This window comes from Anolis carolinensis, chromosome 4 (assembly GCF_035594765.1).
Source record: "Anolis carolinensis isolate JA03-04 chromosome 4, rAnoCar3.1.pri, whole genome shotgun sequence".
NCBI classification, from domain to species: domain Eukaryota; kingdom Metazoa; phylum Chordata; class Lepidosauria; order Squamata; family Dactyloidae; genus Anolis; species Anolis carolinensis.
Genome location: NC_085844.1, coordinates 26,144,247 through 26,166,863, shown reverse-complemented (window position 1 = coordinate 26,166,863; position 22,617 = coordinate 26,144,247). Strand labels below are relative to the sequence as shown.

The window sequence follows — 22,617 nt, the reverse complement described above, 5'->3', positions numbered from 1 at the left end:
TCCTTTCTAGTGATTAACACTGCCTTTTAATTGACTATATTAGACAACATTTTCTGTCATTTTATATTTAGCATTTCACAGTAAACTCTCAATGGGAAAAGAGTCAAGAATAACAGATAGGACACTCATGAACCAAGACGGGACATTGTGGTCCTACAGAGTCATGTTTTGTTGCAAGATCTACACAGAATTCAAATTACACTAGTCATTCTACAGAATAATTACTTAAACACTTATAAATAAAGAATCCTAGTGTGAGCCATTTGATATGTATAGTATTTCTGTCATCTAACAACAAATTGCTGAGACCAAAACAACCATCAAAACTATTTTTTTATATTGGGATACATTGTAACAATAGTATAGTACATAAAATTTCTTGATTTCCTTAGTTTTATTTTAATGGTGAGACAGGATGTGAAGTACAAGGTAAAATGCAATATTCCTAGTAATGAACTTAAATCCATGCTCATCTGTAGCTTTGCCAAATGATTTGTGTGTTACATAAACATGCCATAATACAGTATTATTTAAGGGATATATCAGCAGAGATCTGTGCATGAGTCAAAAGTCCAAAGCTACAAACTGTGTATATGAAATGCAAAAATGTATTATTGACATAAGTGGAAATCAATAGAGAGTGGACTTCATTGTTTGCATAACTCTGTCAAAGGTGGGTTGACCCTGGCATAGGTTGGCCAGCTCTTCAGTGTACAGAACCCAGTTGAGTTGGCAGCTGAATTTTATTTCAACATTGGCGATGGAACAACAACCTTCATGAATGCAACAATATAGTCAAAAACTACTTCCCATCTTCTGATGAGTGTTACCTCAAATGGCTGCTTAACTTTATTTGATGATGAGACTGGTTCTTATAGAACATATAAATCAAAAGCTGCTTTGTGATCCTTCTTTCTCAGAAGTGACTACATTGGCCAGCAGAAACTCTCCAGAGTTTTCAATGAGAACATTTCCCCATGCCCAAGTCTGAATCTGGATCATTTCCATCAGCTCTACCACATGTTGGGATTCCTGCAATGTACTCAACATGGGGATACCTATGAAGACTGCTTGGAAATTTTATTTGGTACAAATGGCTATAGCCAGAGTGTTAAATGAGGTTGATTAGAATGATCATATAACTCCTCTGCCCAACAGCTGATGTATTCCTCTAGGTCACATGTGTCAAACTCAAGGCCAGCAGGCTGAATGCAGCCCTCCATGTCATTTGATGTGGTCCTCCAGATGCTGGACTACAACTCCCGTGTTCCTTATCATGACTTAACCTGATTTAAGTTGTGATACAGTAATGTCTAAGAGGTTGCAGTTTGTTCTGCTTAGTCAGGAGAATGGAGTTTTAGGTACAAGACTTGTGGATGTGATTCCACAAGTGCTATGGGATTCCAACTCCCATTATCCCCAGTTCACATAGTGGATAATGAAGTGATGGAAGTTTCTACCTAATAACATCTGGGACCCAAATTGGGAAAAAACTAAAGCGCACAAACCACTACATAAAAATGCAATACGTGGTTCTCCATCCATGGATTCAACTGTCCTTTGAAGGCAACTATAAAGCTGATGTGGCCCTCGATGAAAATGAATTTGACACCCTTACTCTAGGATCTTCTGTGTGTGACGTTCACTAAATCCTGACAGTTACCCATCCCCATCCAAACAGACTGGGAAATCCACTGAAGGCACCAGACTGGGTGTAGAAAAGTCAATAAAACATTGTACTATGAAACTTTTCTCCCTGAACAAATGTTTGTAGAGACAGGAGGCTATCAGTTGAAATCATTGCCTGCAACATTCAGTGAATAAGTCAAGGTGATTGAACAATAAAAATCACATCTCTAACATCTACATGTTTTCTACCATGTTTGATTTTTTTTATAGATTATTCCAATCACATGGGTTTATCATTTAAGATTGTAAGATAGTGACTACGAAATCCCTCTAGCAATACTATGTATTTCCAAATATCATAAACTTGGAAGAGACATAAAAGGTCATCAGATCCTGATAACTTCAAAGATATAACTAATAGCTGCACTGATCTTCTAATTTATTCTGGATGCAGTTAGGAACTTAGACATAAAGAGTGGCTATAATCATTTAGTCCTCACTTTTGTCCTGACCATCCATCTCCTCATACCGATAATTTGTATTGACAACATGTGACCAACGAAGGGATAACTAGCAATACAAATTACAGGTGTAGGATATTTATTCCAGAGTAATGCAACTTACTGTAAGTAGTGTCATATAACATATGACCTGCTTAGATCTGCCCATCTAGACCTTCCTAATCTACTGCTGTTATATCCCTGATGCAAGGATGTTGTTGGGACTTAACAGAAGTAGCTAAATTCTAATTACAGTTGGAAATAGAGTAGACCTACTAAAGCAATTACGAAATATCAGTCAGTCAGAATGATTCAATGGGTTCACTCCAGTTGAGACTAATAACATGGTTTAAGTCATCTGTGATCAAGCACCAGAGTTTGTATAGTTTACAAATACTTAAAATGTTGATGTAGATTGCTTTAAAGATAATGCATATGTTTTGGGGATTTGCAATAATAAAATGGGTAATGTTTAGCTTGGCTTGCTATAGGAAATATTTTATATTAAGATGCCATTAAAGTTTCAGTTCTTCACTGTGTGCGTGTGTGTACTTGGACAACAAAATCCAAAGTAAATTTATTTCACAAAGAGTTTGGATTCGCTTATCATACCAACCTAGAAATGCAGACTATGCATTTCTATGTCAAGCCTATGTCAAGGCCAGTGTGTGACCAATTATAAACTATTTTTGAATGATTTGGTGTTCCTTGAACTCCCTCAAAGGACTACAAGATTGCAACATTACTAAAATAAAAGATATTCAGTGTCTAATAAGTGAAGTGAAATACATAGTTCAAAATAAGACAGAAAGAATAATAACAATTTAAAAACCTATGCTGTTTTCTCTTGCAGGGAAAAAACAAAAGTATGTTTTGGGTAAAACTTGCAAAGCTCTATAGCAGGCATGGCAAACTTAGTTCCTCCAGATGTTTTGGATTTCAACTCCCACAATTCCTAACAGCCTACCAGCTATTAGGAATTGTGGGAGTTGAAGTCCAAACATCTGGAGGGACATAGTTTGCCCATACCTGCCCTATACTCAATAGATTAGGTTTCGTGGGATCAGAGCCATAAATTCCTTGATTGAGTCTATCCATTTGGAATGCGGTCTTCCTTTTTTCCCTACTGTCTTCTACCTGAGAATCATCTGAGTAGTAGCAACTATACTCCCTCAAGTTGATTCACTCCAAGTTCTGTGCAAAATGGGTCAACTTCAACAATTTTCAGGAGAACTGAAATCAGCTCTTGTATGAAAATGTTACAACCAACACCTAAAGATACGTATAGTTACCATTTTAAAAGTAATTATTTACTGTCACATTTGCCATGAGTACACAAAATAATTTTCTTTTAGGTTTCTCAAGTCACTGATCTGTAGAACAAAACATATCCCTTCCATCTTTCTCATTCTTGTCTCAGGACTCACAACGGTTCACAAGGCAGTAGTAATATGAGGCAGTTTTCCTCCTCCTGCATTTTTTGAATAACGAATGCTACAAAATTACCTACACTGTTATGCACAAGGATTATAGTTTTCCCTTGTGGGTTTACAGTCTCAGTTACTATGAAAATGACTTAATGTATAAGCTCACTAAGTGTAGCCTGTTGGACTTTACCCAATCTGTTGAGCTTTCCTGGCCAAAATCATATCTAGTTGCAGTTTCCGGTAACTGATTAGGACATAATTTCTACTATGTTCTAATCTACAATAGACATAGAAAACCTGGGTCTAACCTCTGGCATTTGCTTAATATCATCTCTCCAAGTCAAAATATGCAATTCCATGTCCAACTTCTGCCAAAATAACCATCAAATAATACAGGCGGTCCTAGAGGTTCCTAGAGAGGTGTCCCCACAGATTTAAAAACTTTTTAATTCGCATTGTTTCATTTTTACGGGGATCCTGATTTCTTAACATCAGCAAATGTGAACGGCTAACTGCAGATGGGTTTCTTTCCTGTTTGGGACTTAGTTTTATCTTCTATAGTCTCACTAGTTCATATTACTTTATTTCTAATAAGTAGAACTCAGTTTGTAAAAGAAGCATGCAAATCTTACAGCATACTTCTCCAGATGAGAGTTAACCATTTTATTTATAAAGTATTATTATTTGCTGACAGCATCCTGATGCCCTGAAGACACAGCTGCATGGGACATAGAAATTGAACAGGTGCATCTCTCTCATTGCAGTTATCGTCATGTCTGGAAAAGCTGCAGTTGCTCAATTTCTGTCCATCAAGAAGCAAGCAGAAGCATAGAATCTGCCAAATATAAAAATAAAAATGCAACACTATTTTTAATGACAGCTTCAAACATTTTAAACTGGGCAGGGGTGTCTGGCCTTTGGTATGTGGCTGGATTAGAATTGCCATCAGTACTAGGAAGCACTGCTGATAGTGAGGATGATGGCAGGGGCAGCTGAAACACACTTAAGATTTGCCACCACTTCCCCAGCCTTGTTGAAGATAAAGGACAGAGAACTGCCAGCACATGGTGCCTTTGGATCTCCACTCCCACTCTTTAACAACGGAAGTTTTTCTTCCCAAACATATGCTGGGAGTTTTTGATCTTTTTTAGTGCTGGTGTGGCATTAAGAAGGACCCTAGTTGTGATCAGGGAAAACAATGCCCATGCAGTTGGGACATGGCATTTTTGGAGAAGGTTGCAGAGCATGTGGAACAACCACCTCACAAAGAGGCTGCCCTCCACCATAGGAGGTTTGGGATTGTCTAGATAAGGCATGGGAAAACTTCAGCCCTCCAGGTGTTTTGGACTTCAACTTTCACAATTCCTAATAGCCAATAGACTGTTAAGAATTGTGGGCGTTGAAGTCAAAACACCTGGAGAGCTGAAGTTTGCCCATGCCTGGTTTAGATACTTCAGGACCTAAATTTTCTTTTTTGCCTGTGTAGACAACGCCTTAGTAAAAAAAAAAAATTGCAATGGTGGCAACAGATAAAACATCCTAACTCTAAATGGCATGGAGTGGCATAGAGAACCACTCGATGACATTCTAATGCCACTGAAAATGAAGCAGTGGAGAGGGTATGGGGAAAGAGACTCTCGATCATTTATTTAAAATATAGCTCAAAATTTGTGCCAAACTAAAACAGATGACTTTGGAGGTGTCTATGGGCAATGCTGGCTCTTCGGCTTAGAAATGGAGATGAGCACCAACCCCCAGAGTCAGACACGACTGGACTTCATGTCAGAGGAAAACCTTTACCTTTAACTTATGGTGGAGAGATTGCAGGCACAGGCATCTCCCTGCATGGTTTCTGTCTCTGGCTGACTGGCTGTTAGGAATTGTTGGAATGGATGTCCAAAACACTTGGAGGGTCAAAGTTTGCCCGTGCCTGGGTTGGATGGAGAGGGGCTGGGGCAAACTTTGGTCAGCCCTTGCCTTCTGCTGGGATGGTTTCAGCTGCTCCTTTCCCACATATATCATCTTATGCTGAAGTTTGGGCAGCTGCCTAAACAAATAGTCCTCTTGCAGGTCATTTATTAGCAAAGAGGCAGTGAACACATTAAACAAATAAACAAATCTTTCTGTACATCCTGGAGGAAGAATTCGTGTGAAATAACAGAAAGGAAAAAGAGACTTTTAGGTGAAATAATGGAGAGGGTGAAGGAATAGACTGGATTCCTTCATTCATTTTCCCCCCACAGAGGAATGGTACAATCCTGTGTTGCCAAATATGTCTTTGTCAATACTGAAATCGTGGGTGTTCAAGCCCCATTTTATACAATGACATAGAAAAATTGTGCTTCTTATATATGTGTACAATGGCAAGATCAAGGCTTGCTTTTAAGATTCTTTAACAAATATCTTCAAGCTGTTTATGGTCAAATCCGTGGATGCAGAATCTGTGGATATGGAGGCCTGGTTGAATTTGTATGGACTTTAACAAAAAGAGCATTGTATTGCAGATATACACTCTGTATTCATATGCCACTCAAGCTCTTCCTCAAAAAAGGGTTGGGCTTTGATTTATTCATACACGTACATACAGATTTTGATAAAGACTTTTGGTTTTAAATGCTTCTTTATGTTTGATTGTTATAGATGGTTTTATGTGTTATATATATGCTGATTGTTTTGGACTTGTATTGCTTTTTATATGTTGTAAGCTGCTTTGGTCCCTTTGTGGGGAAAAAGATTTATTATTATTATTATTACTATTATTATTATTATTATCGGGTTGCTGTGCGTTTTCCGGGCTGTATGGCCATGTTCCAGAAGCATTCTTTCTTGATATTTTGCCTGCATCTATGCCAGGCATCCTCAAAGGTTGTGAGGTCTACTGGAAATGAGGCAAGTGAGGTTTATGTATCTGTGGAATGCTCAAGGTGGAAGTACTCTTCTCTGTTTGAGGCAGGTGCGAATGTTGCAGTTGTCCACCTTGATTAACACTGAATAGCCTTACAACTTCAAGGTCTGGCTGCTTACTGCCTGGGGGAAGCCTTTGTTGGGAGGAGTTAGCTGGCCCTGATAGAATCATGTCTGGAATTCCCTTGTTTTTTAAGTATTACTCTTTATTTACTCTCCTGATTTTAGCGTTTTTTTAATACTGGTAGCCAGATTTTATTTTCATTGTTTCCTCCTTTCTGTTGAAATTGTCCATATGCTAGTGGATTTCAATGGTTTCTCTGTGTAGTCTGACATGGTGGTTCTTAGAGTGGTCCATCATCATCATCATCATCATCATCATTAATTTGAGTGGTGTATGACTATTTACCTTCCATATCTATGGATTCTGCATCCACTGGTTTGACCATCCATTGCTTCAAAATATCCCTCCCTGCAAAGTCCCAAAAGCAAACTTTCTTTGCCATTTGATATAAAGGACATCATTTTACTACACCACTGTGTGTCTCTCTCTTTCTATAGAATCAAGAGTTGGAAGAGACCTCATGGGCCATCCAGTCCAACCCCCTTCCAAGAAGCAGGAAAATCACATTCAAATCACCCCCGGCAGATGACTATCCAGCCTCTGTTTAAAAGCCTCCAAATGAGGAGCCTCCACCACACTCTGGGCAGAGAGTTCCACTGCTGAACAGCTCTCACAGTGAGGAAGTTCTTCCTAATGTTCAGGTGGAATCTCCTTTCCTGTAGTTTGATGGCCATCCAAACCTTTAGAGGAGGAGACTCCACCACAATCCGAGGCAGCATACTTCACTGCGACTCTAACTTTCCGGAAGTTTTTCCAGGTGTTTGGGTGGAGTATTTTTTTCCAGCAACCTGAATCAATCTAATCTAATCTAGTCTAATCTTGTCTGTCTGTCTATCTATCTGGAACTGAACTTTCTAGTGTCGCTTTCAGTTTCCCTTTGAGAAAAGCCATGCCTGTGAAAAGGAACAGGGACACTTTGGGGAAGCAGGAAAGCCACCAGCTGGAGAGCAGGAAGGGGAGAAAGCCCACCCACCCCCTCATCAGCATGGATCTACCTTGGTGCCTTGGAAGAAGTCGTCCTTGGACTGGGTGCCCATGAAGGGGAACTGGAGGTGGGTGTGGGTGTCGACGCCCCCGGGCAGGACCAGGAGGCCGGCGGCGTCCACCACCCGCAGCCCCGCGGATGAGGCGGGACGGAGCCCGGGCCCCACCGCCCGCACCAGGCCGCCCTCCACCAAGACGTCCGCCTCCTCCGAGCAGTCCGCGTTCACCACCCGCCCCCCGCGGATAAGGATCCTCTCCATGGCGCCTCTGGACACACACGCACCCCGCCCGAGGAAGCAAGCCCGGCTCGGCACGGCGGAGCTTTCCCTTTTAAGCCGCTTCCTCCCTGGACCTGCCCCCAGGCACGCGTGGAGCCTCCCACCGAAAGAACAGCCTCCCTTTGGCTCTGCTCACCTTCTTGGGCGCCTCGATACCAAACTTCAGCCCTTCAGGTGTTTTGGACTTCAACTTCCACAATTCCTAACAGCCTACCGGCTTGCTGTGAGTTTTCCGGGTTTTTTTGGTGTCAGGAGCAACTTGAGTCGCTTCTGGAGTGAGAGAATTGGCCGTCTGCAAGGACGTTACCCAGGGGATGCCCGGATGTTTTGATGTTTTTCCATCCTTGTGGGAGGCTTCTCTCATGTCCCCGCGTGGAGGTGGAGCTGATAGAGGGAGCTCATCCGCACTCTCCCCGGGTGAGATTCGAACCTGGCAGCCTTCAGGTCAGCAACCCAACCTTCAAGTCACGAGGCTTTAGTCCACTATGCCACCGAGAGCTCCGGGCTGTATGGCCCTGTTCCAAAAGCATTCTCTCTTGACGTTCTGCCTGCATCTATGGCAAGCATCCTCAGAGGTAATGAGGTCTGTTGGAAACTAGTTAAGTGGGGTTTATATATGTCCAGGGGGACCCTGGTGGCACAGTGAGTTAAAGCGCTGAGCTGCTGAACTTGCAGACCAAAAGGTGCCAGGTTCAAATCCCAGGAACGGAATGAGAGCCCACTGTTAGCCCCAGCTCCTGCCAACCTAGCAGTTTGAAAACAAGTCAATGTGAGTAGATCAATAGGTACTGCTCTGGCGGGAAGGTAACAGTGCTCCATGGAGTCATGCCAGCCACATGACCTTGGAGGTGTCTGCGGACAACACCGGCTCTTCAGTTTAGAAATGGAGATGAACACCAACCCCAAGTCAAACACGACTGGACTTAACATCAGAGGAAAACCTTTACCTTTACCTAGTGTGGGAGAAAGAACTCTTGTCTATTTGAGGCAAGTGTGAATGTTTCAATTAGTCACCTTGCTTAGCACTGAATAGCCTTTCAGCTTCAAGGTCCAGCTGCTTACTGCCTGAGGAATCCTTTGTTGGGAGGTGTTAGCTGGCTCTGACTGATTCATGTTCTTAGGAATTGTGAGAGTTGAAGCCCAAAATACCTGGATGGTCGAAATTTGCGCTTTCCTGCTCTATACTGTAGGATCAAGTTTGTTTTGACACCGCTTTAACTGCAGAGGCCCAGTGCTATGAAATTCTGAGAGTTGTACAGGCTGAGCCGAAAGTCACAAAGGAAACTGATCTTTTAGTAACTGAAAAAAAAAAAGTTATTTCCAATGTATATTAAGCATTGGCAAACTTTGGTAGGCTGTTAGGAATTGTGAAAGTTGAGGTCCAAAACACTCAGGAGGGCCAAAGTTTGCCCATGCCTGTATATGATTTTACATGTAATGCAATTTTATTTCATACATGCACTCACGAACACACACATATATGCAGACTGTATGATTATACATGTCATGTCATTTTGTGTTGTCGAAGGCTTTCATGGCCGGAATCACTGGGTTGCTGTGATTTTTCCGGCCTGTATGGCCATGTTAAAGATGCATTATTTCCTGACGTTTCTCCCGCATCTATGGCAGGCATTCCCAGAGGTTGTGAGGTCTGTTGGAAACTAGGCAAGTGCAGTCCAGGGTGGGAGAAAGAACTCTTGTCGATTTGAGATAAGCGTGAATGTTGCAATTAGCCACCTTGATTAGCATTGGGGAATCCTTTGTTGGGAGGTGTTAGCTAGCCCTGATTGATTCATGTCTGGTATTTCTCTGTTTTCTGAGTGGTGTTCTTTATTTACAAACACAAATTAAGGCAAATGAAAGGCACTGCAGACCAACTCAACAAGAGACGTAAGCCATAGCAGAGCACTTGATGAACCAACCTGGATGCAGCATATTATTTGAGAACACAGAAATGCTGGACCACTTTAACAACCACCACATCAGGCTACACAGAGAAGACACTGAAATCCAGAAGCATGTGGCCAATTTCAACAGAAAGGAAGAAACCATGAAAATGAACAAAGTCTGGTTACCAGTATTAAAATACTCTAAAATCAGGACAGTAAATAAAGAACAACACTCTGAAAACATGGGAATTCCAGACAAGAAACAATCAGAGCCAGCTAACACCTCCCAACAAAGGATTCCCCCAGGCAGTTACCAGCAAGACTTTGAAGCTGCAAGGATATTCAATACTAATCAAGCTGGTCAATTGCAACATTCACACCTGCCTCAGACAAGAGTTCTGTCCCACCCTGAACATTTCACAGATATATAAACCCCACTTGCCCAGTTTCCAACAGACCTCACAACCTCTGAGGATCCCTGCCATAGATGCAGATGAAACATCAGGAAATAATGCTTCTGGACCATGGCCATACAGCCCGGAAAACTCACAGCAACTCATGTAATTTTATTTCACGCACACACACACACACATATATATACATACTGTATATATACTGTATATGATTAAGATTTTACAAGTAATGTTATTTTATTTCTTATATAGACAATATGACAAATGGTGACCCTACCACAAGGTTTTCTTGGCAAGATGTGTTCAGAAGAGGGTTGGGACTGACTTCTTCCGAGGTTGAGAAGAATTTTGTTCTCCAGAGTCACTACAGTATGTTGACTATTAAAAGAGCATTTAGCCATACAATACACCACTTGCAGTCGATCCTGTCTTTTTCCTGGGAAGCCCATATAATATATGAACTAGCTGACTTGTAATTCTCATTTCATTTACTGTATATTTACAGTGCTGCCTTTTATCATCCTTTTCCCTGACTGTCTGATGTGGATGTTCCTCCCCAAGGTTAGAAGGATGCTGTAAATAAACATCACCATCATAATTAACTAAAATAATGAGGGAATGGGTGCAACTGAAGGTACATATTCTGCCGTATAGCACCATTGATATTTCCCCTCTGGTGCTCAACCTGGGCTCCCCAGATATTTTTGGCCTACAACTCCCAGAAATCCCAGCCAGTTTACCAGATGTTAGGATTTCTGGGAGTTGAAGGCCAGAAACACCTGGGGACCTCAGGTTGAGAACGACTGACCTAAAGGGATGCAGTTGGCAACTTTTTTCCTAATAGCATTCTTCCTTTTCTTCCATGAGCCAACTATTTTAGCAGGGTTTGAAAAAGTTACTTTGGGTGACATTATCTCCCCAGAACTTTGATGTAGGTGGTTAATACATTGCTTTGATAGCTACCATACTACTGATGCTTTTTGCAAAACAAGTGAGCATAGTGATAAGGATTTCAGTGTATTGAAATAAAGCAAGACTGGTGGTGGTGTTTCCTACTTACAGTGATCTCAGTATTTTCTTTGTAATATTTTTTTCAGATAAGGGTTTTTGCTTTTGCTACTCCCTCTAAGGCTAATTTGGGGTGCATCTAAACTATAGAGTTAATGCAGTTTGACACCAGTTCTATTGCCAGGGTTCAATACCGTGGTTTTATGGGAGCTGCAGTTTTACAAGGTCTTTAGCTTCTGCCAGAACGCTGGTGCCTCACCAAACTACAACTCCCAGGATTCCATAGCATTGAGCCATGGCAGTTCAAGTGGTGCCAAACTTCATCAATTTTGGTGTAGATGTACCCTTGGTTTCTATGGCTGAGCAGGGATTTGAACCCTGGCCTCTGAAGTCACACTCAAATCACTGCACCTTTCTCGCTTACGGCTGTGATCCTAGAAGCTCCTTTGGGAGTAAATATTATTGATGCAGAGGAACTAATTCCTTTGCTCAGGATCACATTGCACCACGCCTAGAAATGTAATACACTTGCAATTCATGGGAGAAAGGGTGCATAGCTACAGACTTAAAATACATAACACTTGTTGCTGCTACTCCTTGAAAACTGATCTGTTGCATACATAAAAATACCCATGGATATTTGTGGAGATCCTATGGTCCAGATTCATGGAGAGCTATGGGCATCACACTTCTTTACAGTAGTTTGTTTCCGAAAATGATCACATAGTTTGTTTTAAAGGTTTTTGCAAAAAAAGAACACATCCTAAAACCAAGTACAATAGAGTCTCACTTATCCAAGCTAAAAGGGCAGGCAGAACCTTGGATAAGCGAATATCTTGGATAATAATGAGGGATTAAGGAAAAGCCTATTAAACATCAAATTAGGTTATGATTTTACAAATTAAGCACCAAAACATCTTGTCATACAACAAATTTGACAGAAAAAGTAGTTCAATACGCATTAATGTTATGTTGTAATTACTGTATTTACGAATTTAGCACCAAAATATCACGATATATTGAAAAGACTGACTACAACAATGCCTTGGATAATCCAGAACCTTGGATAAGCGAGTGTTGGATAAGTGAGACTACTGTAATGCAGAGTAGATCCACTGAATCAACTGGATTTACCTATATGTTGACTCGTAATTCGACAATTGTGATTCAATGGATTTAATTTAGTTAAGACTAACCAATAGGATTCCAGCCATTTATTTGCATAACAAAATAAACTAGCAAACTGCAATAGCTGTGATGAGCCACCATATATTAACTTGTGCAACTTTAAAGCAAACCACACTGAATTCAATGTTATTTCATAGGATGTAAAAATGTAGCCTGAGGCTATTTTTAAAGTGTTGTTAAAGCCAATTTATAGTTGGGCTTTATGGGTTATTAGTAGTACACAAAAGGATCTTTGTACAGACCTTAACAGTCTGAGAGATTGAAGTTAATAGCAATACATTTCATATTCTTATACAGTGTTCCCTTGCTACTTTGCAGTTCACTTTTCGCTCCCTCGCTGTTTCGCGGGTTTTCAATTAATGTTAATGTACACATTTATCACAGTATTTTTGCCATTTTGCTGGTTTTTGCAGTATACAAAGGGTTTTGGAAGGGGGGGGGAAGGGAGAAATAAAGTGAAAGGGGGGAGGGTAGGGAAGGGTTGAAAATAAAAAACGTTTATTTATCTTCCATTTTTCTTCTCTGCCGGTGTACTGTATATTGTAGCTGCTAAAATAAAGTACAGATTGCATTGTAGTAAGTGGTCTATGGTTTGCTCTCCTCCACACATAGAATAAATATAGTATCCCTACTTTGCGGATTTTCACTTACTGCGGGTGGTCCTGGAACGTAACCCCCACGATAAGTGAAGGAACACTGTACTCATGCTATTGACTTTGTTCTTTCAGTCTCTTAGAGCATCAGACACCTCGTTCTGCATTTGTTAAAGCAAGAAATCATTCTGGTCAAGGATGATCTTAATAAACACTAACCAAAATTCTTTGCCGCTTCTAGAGGTGCACCTACACTATAGAATTAATGCAGTTTTGATACCACTTTAAGTGCTGTGGCTCAATGGTATGGCATTATGGATTTTTGGTTGGTGAGGCAACAGCACTCTTTGGCACAGAAGGCTAAAGACCTTGTGAAACCATAACTCCTATGATACTATAGTATTGAGCCATGCCAACGATACAACTGCCTGAAATTGCCATTTCTAAAATTCAATGACTTGCTGTCAGATGGCAGTGTGGAGAGCAGCTTCTGCAGGGAAATGGTGAGTGGCAGTGCTGCTTCTTGGTCGTTCTTACTGGACAAGTCACATTAAATGGTCACATTAAATGGTCAGGATGGGGCCTGAGATGAGCATGCTGACCTGGCTTGCATTGCAGAGACTGGACTGGACGAAACTGATGTGAGGAATTAACCTCTCACAGCTTTCTTTTTGTGGGTTCTCCATACAGTTATTCCTTTAACAGTTGCAATGTAATTATATTTTAATTAAACCCTTACCTTAAAATTTTGTGAGCTATCTTATATTCCATCCCTGGAGAAAAGTAGGGTATATCTTTAATTAAATGCAACAAATAAATACATAAATAAGATATGCATATAGCACTATATTACTTTCAGACGTGGAAGGGCGATTGATGAAAGTCAAGAAAGAAAATGTTGAACATAAAATAAAAATGATTACAGATGATTTACACAACTTTAATGTTAATGATGAAGACGTCAAAATAATCAAAAGATTTTATATATCTTGGTTCTGGCATTCATCAAAACGGAGACTGCTGACAAGAAATCAGAAGATGACTATAATTTAAAGTAGTTGCTATTAGATATAGTCTTCAAATTTAAATACATATACAGCAGGTCTTCAGTATCCATGACTGACAGATACTAAAAAGCGTGAAAGCTGACGTCCCTATTAAAAATGGGATAAAGCAGCATCAGAGTTTGGGAAGTTGCCAGTCATCTACTTTCACTTTCAAGCAGAAATGCATGTACTCTATGTAAATGGGGCCTCTTCATAGATGGGTACTTCCACACTGAGTTTTTATTTTCACAGAAAAAAGGCAAAAGTATTAGTTTTTAAACTATATGACTGCCTGAAATTGCAATTTCTTGAATTCACTGACAAATACGTTGATTTCTCTGGCATAAAGCCACATGCTCATTTTTGATGGATGTAGTTCATATTCTGGCTGACTTCCTGAACCTCTAACAGCTAAAAACTATAGATCAAAAACAATTTAGATGGGAACAACTTCATGTATCTCATTTCTGTAAGTCACATTTTTTTAAAGCCATGGCAGTTCTGCCACAAAAATTGCCAATGCTGACCTCACTACTGTTTTCACTACAGTAGAAAACATAGCAACTGTAAATAGTGTGCCATGCTCCATAAATATATTTCTACTCGTTTTGTCTCCATTCTATTTTGCCCACTCTCTTCAAGCTAAAGCCACAATAAATCACTATGAATTTATATAAAAATAGATCACAAAGACAGTTTCTGAAGTCAACAGGTTTTTTTTGGGGAAATGGTGGTTATATATACTCGTATTTATCCCATGTTTCTTCTCAGGTCTTCGGGTGGTATTCATAGACTTGTATCATGTTATCCTCAGAATATATCTGCCGCCTATGTTAGCCTATGTTATTCAAGACCATGAAGAAGTCCTATATTTACTAGATGAGGAAAAGGAATTGTGTGGCTCGCCAAGAAATGCTGAGACTTGCAGTAAAACAACTTGGAGGGATGCATTAAATCTTACTTAACTTTGCTCTAAAGCAGGGTTTTTCTTTACAGACTGTGCTGAAACTCCAACAGTTCCATGCAGACCTGCAGTTGTGTGATGTCTCATGGGCCATGTAGTCCTGTTCCTAGTATTATTGTGACAGATGAAGAGGAAAACTTGATTTCCCACCGTTTCAGCCAGAATTGGAGCCCTTGCACCTGCAGGATATTTGCCCTCCAGAAGCCAGCCAAACAAGCCTTGAGCAGAAATCTCCCCCATTCTCTCGCCGGGATTATTATAATCAACAAAGAGGCGCTCGCGAGGCGACTCGCCGGAGCGCTAGGATAGCTGCCAGACAATTAGCTGATTAAGTCTGTTTCCCTTGGGAAACTTTAAGGAGTCAAACATCTGGACACAGAATGGCTTTCGTTTCTTGTTCCCCAGAGAAGGTGTTCTTTGGCGGGAAACAAGATCCTATTTAGGTGTTTGCTCTCGAAGATACCCTTGCGGAGTCAATTCGTCAGCTCGTGGAGTGAGATCGTGTGTAGACTTCGTACTCCAGTTCCCAGCTCCTGAATCAAGTTCCCAGCCCTGCCTTGTTCCACGGATTTCTATGGACTCAGTTCTTGTTCCACGATTGCCTTGTTTCAAGTTGGACCTTGCCAAGTCTCAAGTTTTGCCTTGCCTTGCGTTTTAAACCACGGACCCTGCTTCTCGGATTCCAGCCTTGTTTTCCTTTGCTTCGGATTTACCTTAAGCCTCAAAGACTATGGACAGTTCCCCACACTATTGCTTGCCAAATAGTGTGTGTTTCGGTGAAGTGGATTATAACTTTGGACTTTAATATCATATATTGGACATTGTTTTTCTGGACTATATTTGATCTTTCCTGAAAGGTCTACTTCTGAACTATATTCTACACTTGTTTTTATTGACTTTATATATTTCCTTAATAAAGATATTAGATAGATTCTGGCCTCTGCGTATGGTTATTGGTGCTCTGCAGCCTGGGTCCTGACAAGTTGCTCTTTTGAAGAAAAATCCCCTAAACACTCCATCTATGCCTGGTTCCTACAAACACTTCTTTAACTGTGGTAGCATCTAAATGACACAAACATCCCCCAAAATGTAAGCTGTCTTGGATATCTGATCAAAACTGCATTATCCAACAGTTCAATAATGCATTGATGTCCACAACAGTTTAATATCCTTTCCATTGACAGTAGCTTTTCTAAAATGACTTTGAGGCCAGGAATTACCATTTTAAGATATATCTATACTTAAGGAGATTTAGGTCTCTTCTACACTTTCATATAAAATCCAGATTATCTGCTTTAAACTGGATTATATGGCAGTGTAGACTCATATAATCCAGTTCAAAGCAGATAACATGGATTACCTGCTTTGATAATCTGGATTATATGGCAGTGTAGTAGAAGGGGCCTCAGTTCTAGTTAATGAAATACCACTTTTATTTGGGAATTTAACTTATTTTTAAAAAGCCCTAAAGGATTGATGGCCATTCAAGAACTACTGTAGGATAGGCAAAATGTAATGTGTTGGGCCCCACACTGCAGCCCCCAAAGTCCTCGAAAACCCTTTTTTTGGGCATGGTTTTCCAATCCCAGATGGTTAAAACATGTGTAAGTCTTATCTTCTCCTCTTAACATCTCCAATACTGCAACACCCTCAAGTTCCCAAATACCCTTACAACAGGCATGGGCGAACTTTGGCTCTCTAGGTGTTCTGGACTTCAACTCTTCCAATTCCTAACAGCCTACCGCCCATGCCTGCCTTAGAGGATACATCCATGAACTAAAGCAAATCTACACTCTATGTAAGATGCAGAAATGGAAATAAAATTACTCCAATATGTTCAATTCAGAATGACTTCTTACCAAAATACGAAGCATGGTGTACTGGTTTGAGCGTTGAACCATGACTCTGGAGACCAGGGTTCTAATCCCCATTTGGGAATGGAAATCCATTGAGTGATCTTGGGCAAAACACATATTCTCTGCCTCAAAGAAAAGGCAAAGGAAAACTATCCCTGTACAAATCTTGCCAAGAAAATCCCATGGTAGTCATTAAATTGGAGATTACTTGAAGGCACACAACAACAACGGACAACAGAATAATGGAGTTACACTACTCTTTTTGGGAACATTGAACCACAGCCTAAATCTCTAAATAATCTACTTCTTTGAGAAGGGGAAAGATATTGTAAGCTATTCTTTCATTCATGGAGCTTGTGCCATTCCCGCTGTCTTTAGAACATGAAATCTAACACAGTAAACAGGGTTGAACTGTGGTTTTAATAATGGCCCTGGACATATCAAACAGGAGAGTAATCATTAGATCAAAGTCCATTATGTCACAACGTGCCCACTGCAAGGATGTTTCAGAAACTCTGTTGTGCTGCATTAGCTCTTCTTATTCTGCCTTTTTTGAAGCAAGAAATGCCATCAAACAGACTGCAGCTCATTTTGTTAATCTGGTCTAATCTTCATCTGCAGTGTACTCTGCTCCCTGTGAGGAGTTGGCCAGTTTCTTTGTACTCAAAATTTTATTTCCAATTCAAAGTCTTTCAAAATATTCTTTCAAATATGGGAATTTGTGATCTTTATGCTAAAATCAATCTTCCCCATCCTCCATGAATACAAACTACTCCTGTTTGTTAATAAGTTGTTCTATACTGAGGTGGGCAGCTCTGGAGAACAAGACAATTTTAATTTCACGAAATCCACTATAGACCGAGTTGCTGTGAAGCAACCCTGGTAATTTTTGCCATGAAAGCCTTCGACACCACTATACACCACTCCAAAAAATGAAATTGGTAATGGCAAGAAGTCCTCTTCTACTTTTGCAACCCATTACTTGGCCCTATTTGTAGGATCAATGTATTTTAAAAGAGACCTACGTATTTCAAATCCATTATTTCATAAGATTTAGAAAGCACAGTAAAAATATATCATCATTGCCTGGTCATCTCATCTATTTCTTAATCACCATGTTTTCTAGTATCAAAGATAAGTGGTCACAATTCTGACTTTGAAACAGCAGGGCTTATATTGATTTCAGGACCTATATGTTGGTTTTGAACCAAAACCTGGGGAATAAATTGAGATGCAGCTTGTAGATATTCTTTTCGTTTGGTTTCGAATATTTCAAGTGTATGAATCCATATAGTGACCCTTCAATTGCTGCCAATATGAAGAGTTAGCAAATGTGGATGTAATGTATGAAGCATTCTGATATTTTACACTCAATTCATATTTAGATGCCAGGGGAGTTCTTTTGGAAGACTATTTTAGACTACTAGGCCAAATAAAAAAGCTATATTCAATGTACTAGCAAGTAATAAATGCAAGCTTCATATACATGACATATTCCCATATTTTTGAGGAGGAAAGTAGAGAGCCTGTCCCAAAAGTCCCAAAACGAAAACATTTTTCAATATTAAAATATATCACTTTTCAGGTTATATGAAAAAATTATGCTTCCATTTGATTTTATACCATGTTTTCTACTTGTGTTTTTTTTAAAAAACACAGAAATAGAAAACAATAGAATGTCATGTTCATCTTAAAAAGTATCTCAATACATAATATTTTTAATTTGATACATCATAAAACATTGTCAGCTTTTCTGACAGCATAACACAACAAGAAACCCACAAGACTTTAAACATGCTTTAAAATGACATTCAGCAATGTATGTAAAATTTAATAAATAGCATACAGTCACACACAAATACTTTTTTCCATACTAAATCATTAAGCCTACAAAGACAGGCAAAGAATAAATATAACGGCAACTGACAATCTTGACTTTCCCAAATGATGGATGTCTTGATATCACCTAATAGTAACAACTGCCACCAGCTGGCCAGTAAACTGGAAACTATGGTTTTCATCCCCCTGCTGGTATCTTTTGAATCAACAACATGATATAACAAAAATAAAAACCTTGAAATATACCAAATTCATTATTTCTTTTAAAGCACAAACGGATGCCAGGTAAACCAGCTTTTAAATACAATGAATAAATAGGAAATTAGTAAAGCAAATTCAATTGCAGCAACAAACAAACAAACAAACAAACAAAAAAAGCATCCAAGAACAAAACCGTGGAAATATTATATTTATATATATTCATTGCTGTATTAGAGACTAGTATTTAAAGTGATAGTGCCTGTGCACTAAGCTCTTTAAGAGACCTTTAACATAATTTTTAGTGCAAATCCCTTTAGACCAAAAAAAATTTAAACCCCATTAGGGAGAAGATTTATTAGCAGGTGGAACCTATTTCCTAGGGTTATACGTACCTATTTCCGCTTTTAAAAAACACACGTTATATACAAGAATCAATGCATATTTTAACTGCTTCATCTATCTTCAAAGATAGATGAAAAATTACTTTGAGTTTTTACACCTTATTTGGTTGTACATACTAGACTAACTTATTAAAGTCAATGTTATAAAAGCTACAAAAGATTTTTTGCCATCTTTTTATCTAAGTTAACTCCTGTTTGAATAAAAGAAAAAAAAAACATAGCATATTGAAGAAAGTCTCTCTTCCCTCTGAAAAAAGTTTACCGTTCCGTAAATAGACAAAAATATTATAAACCATAAAAGGAAAAAAAGAATATGGTTAGCTATAACAACCTTTTAGTATACTCAGTTAAAATTATATTGGCAATAGTACACTGGATTTGATTTAAAAAAAGAATAAATATTCTGTACAAAAGTAGCCCAGCAATCTGGAAGTGAATGGCAGGCAGACAAAAATGGTTGAGCAGCCATGTTTCTGTTGCGAATTACACCATCATGTTAAACTATCTGAAACTGAGTACCACTTCCAATATTACCTTAACCCACCTTGATCCTTAAAATATGGTAGGAACTGGAGTGGCCACAGTTACATGCCTCTGCATTGCTTAAAATATAAATCTTCAGGCAGGCAAAGCTCATGAAGCTCACTGGTTGCTCACAGATTTCACAAGTCACAAAGACACCTCATCTGCAGGTGCGGTCCTTCCACAAGCTGTAAGAACAACTAGGGAGAAAAGCAGTTGTGGGAAAAGCCCTCGGAAAGTGATCACAGAGGAATAACCAAACAACAGCAAATATAAATTATGTATACAGACTTTGGAAAACTTTTGTTTCAGTTCCCCTTATGACAAAGGCTCTTTCAGCCATGCACAATAAAATGTTTAAGTCACATGATTTGCCCTGGATTCTTTTCAAAACAAAAAGCTATTTCTCACTTAATCATGAAGTACAAAAAAAATCACCACTATTGCTCCAACTTGCATACATTTCTACCCATTCAACCACTACTTAACAAAGCAGCAATGCCTCATCATCACTAGTTTCATTTTTTAGGGTCGCTTCTAAACAAGTGTCAGGTATCTGGGCAGTATGTACTATCCCGCAGCGCTCACAGGGGCCGTCGCGGTTACAGGACCGTACTCCATTATGGGATGAGCTGTAAGGCTGCCGAAGCCCTTGTCCTTGGTCTGAGGTGAGATCGAGTAAGGGTCTCGAACAGTCGTTCACATCCAAGTCTGATGCTACATCGGAAACCGGTATTAGCATTTCAACGTCGTCATCTTCGTCTCTGCCTCCACCTACCCCATTATCAAGCTGTCTCAAAGGACTTTGGTTCTGATTTGCTGGACTTGACCTCCCTAAAGTAAACCGTACCCAACGTAATCCTTGAGTCATGCGACTCAATGCATTTGAGAACTGATGGCGCCCCGGACTGGAATTTGGAGGCTCTATGCTTGCCGCTTCTCTCCCATGGTCTGCATTACTGCTCGTGTTTTGAACTGAAGGTGTCCCACAGACTACTGGTGCTTCTACAGCTGTTGTAGGAGGGACCTTCTGGGGCAAAGTAGCAGCAACACCACCGACAGCACCTGCTGCGTCTCTCCGTTCAGTTTCTGTGTCTGTGTCATCAGACTCCACTGAAAAGAGGCTTCGGTGAGAGCCGTTTCTTTCAGATTCTCTGTTAGTATTCTGACTGGCGATATCATCTCCGTCTGATGAAACTAGTGCCAGGGATCCTGAATGGCGAGATCTTGCAAAATTAAAGATTCGGTTCCAAATGTTACTTGACCGGCCTGCAATTGGAAGCCTAATAGAGGTAAATCCAAGTTGAGACCGAACAGCCAGCCTTAAATTCTCTAAGACAGAGGCCTGAAAAATAAAGACAGGTTAAGTGAATTGCTACTATTTTTAAAATGCATGGTAAAAAGAATACAAAATTGTTTCTGTCCCATTTCACCAGGGTGTGCATCTCATGGGTGGTTACTTGTATATAATGTCTGCTTTTTCCCCCCCTGAAAGACACCTGGAGGCAAAATAACTTAATTCCATATAGGAAACATCAAGGATTATTCTTTAAAAAAATCAGTCTGTATTACATTCTGCCCACACAGATATATCTTGCATTCAAAAGATCACCACCAACCAAAATAGATTATATTAGTATAAAAGAAATAAACCTTTAATAAAACAATCCCTTAACAGAAATAATTCTCCAGATAAATTTCATTTAATTTCAAAATGTCCCTGGACTTGCATTCAGATTAAGTCATTTGGCTGTTCTTTAGTGCATCATATGCAGGTATATCTCTGTTAATTAAGTGAATGCGTTACTGGGCATTACTTTTAAAAAGAAAGAATGGTACCAGGGGCAGAAGGAACATTTAAATAACAAGGATTGGTCCCTACATTACAAAAAGAGTTCAACACGTTTCAGGAAACATTTTAGCCAAAACTAACAATACACAAATGTGAAATGAAACAACAATGTTAGATTAGCCTTGTACATGATTACTTTCTAGCTTCCACTTTACTTATGATTTCTTGTTTAATGGCCAATCCTATCTATGTTTTGAAAAAGTTGGGGTAGCTGGCAAGGCTTCTCACTTTTTCCTGTTTTTGCTCATGCAATACCGTTAAGGGATTCCAGGGGGTGCTGCTATTTACCCTGCCTGATATATACTTGCACACACAACTACAATAGGATTGGCTACAGTAAAAACACAAACTTCAGATTCATTGCATTGTTTACTCCAGGCAAACTGCTGCAACTCAACACTGGTAGTCTGTCTTTCTTCAGTCCTCCTTCATAATCACCTCCACCTCCGGAGAGAGTGCAGATGAGCTCCTTCTGTCAGCTCCAGCTCCCCACGTGGGGACATGAGGGAAGCCTCACACATGGATGGTAAACAAAACATCAGAGCGTCCCCTGGGCAACGTCCCTGCAGATGGCCAATTCTATCACACCAGAAGCAACTTGCAGTTTCTCAAGTCGCTCCTGACATGAAAAAAATCATCACTGATGCTGCTGAAAAAACTACCAGCACTAGACAAAAGATGAGGAAAAAAGAAGGGCTGGGTAGGCATAAAAGAATGTACAAAGAAAGAGTTCTATTTTCAGAATCTTTGACAAAATGCCTGTATGTGTGTGATTAAATCCACCAAGAACAAAAGATGAACTTAATGAAAGAAGAGTGTTTTTACATTTTGCCATGTTTTGGTACCACAAATCATCTTAAAATATTGAAGTAATGTCTTCAAGGTTCTCTTTTTCCCTGCTGTTTTGTACCTTCAAGTAGACTTTGATTTATCCAAAACCTATCATTTGGATTTTCTCAGTAAGATTTATTCACAGGAGGCCTGTCTTTGCATTCCTCT

General features: G+C 39.7%; 2 protein-coding genes and 1 long non-coding RNA gene across 5 annotated transcripts in view; 1 reads left to right on the top strand and 2 right to left on the bottom strand.

Annotated features, from left to right (window-relative positions):
* dpys (dihydropyrimidinase) overlaps nucleotides 1–7,873 on the bottom strand; it is a 40,257-nt gene extending 32,384 nt beyond the window's left edge. Inside the window, exon 1 of one of the 2 annotated variants that reach the window (XM_062980096.1) lies at nucleotides 7,580–7,873. In XM_062980096.1, coding sequence (XP_062836166.1) covers nucleotides 7,580–7,828 — 249 coding nt within the window. In that variant the 5' untranslated portion in view covers nucleotides 7,829–7,873. Of the gene's footprint in view, nucleotides 1–5,356; nucleotides 5,594–7,579 lie in introns of those variants that run through there. The other variant, XM_008108266.3, reaches the window with a different exon arrangement.
* A 46-nt stretch (nucleotides 7,874–7,919) lies between these two features.
* LOC134298809 (uncharacterized) lies at nucleotides 7,920–13,853 on the top strand. Its single transcript, XR_010005898.1, has 2 exons — nucleotides 7,920–8,421; nucleotides 10,401–13,853. It is a non-coding gene; the product is annotated as an uncharacterized LOC134298809 (long non-coding RNA).
* Nucleotides 13,854–17,204: 3,351 nt separating this feature from the next.
* lrp12 (LDL receptor related protein 12) overlaps nucleotides 17,205–22,617 on the bottom strand; it is a 36,047-nt gene continuing 30,634 nt past the window's right edge. For both annotated transcript variants that reach the window (XM_008108260.3, XM_003219428.4), the window contains one exon: nucleotides 17,205–21,111. In XM_008108260.3, the coding sequence (XP_008106467.2) occupies nucleotides 20,251–21,111 (861 nt within the window). In that variant the 3' untranslated portion in view covers nucleotides 17,205–20,250. The remainder of the gene's footprint in view (nucleotides 21,112–22,617) is intronic.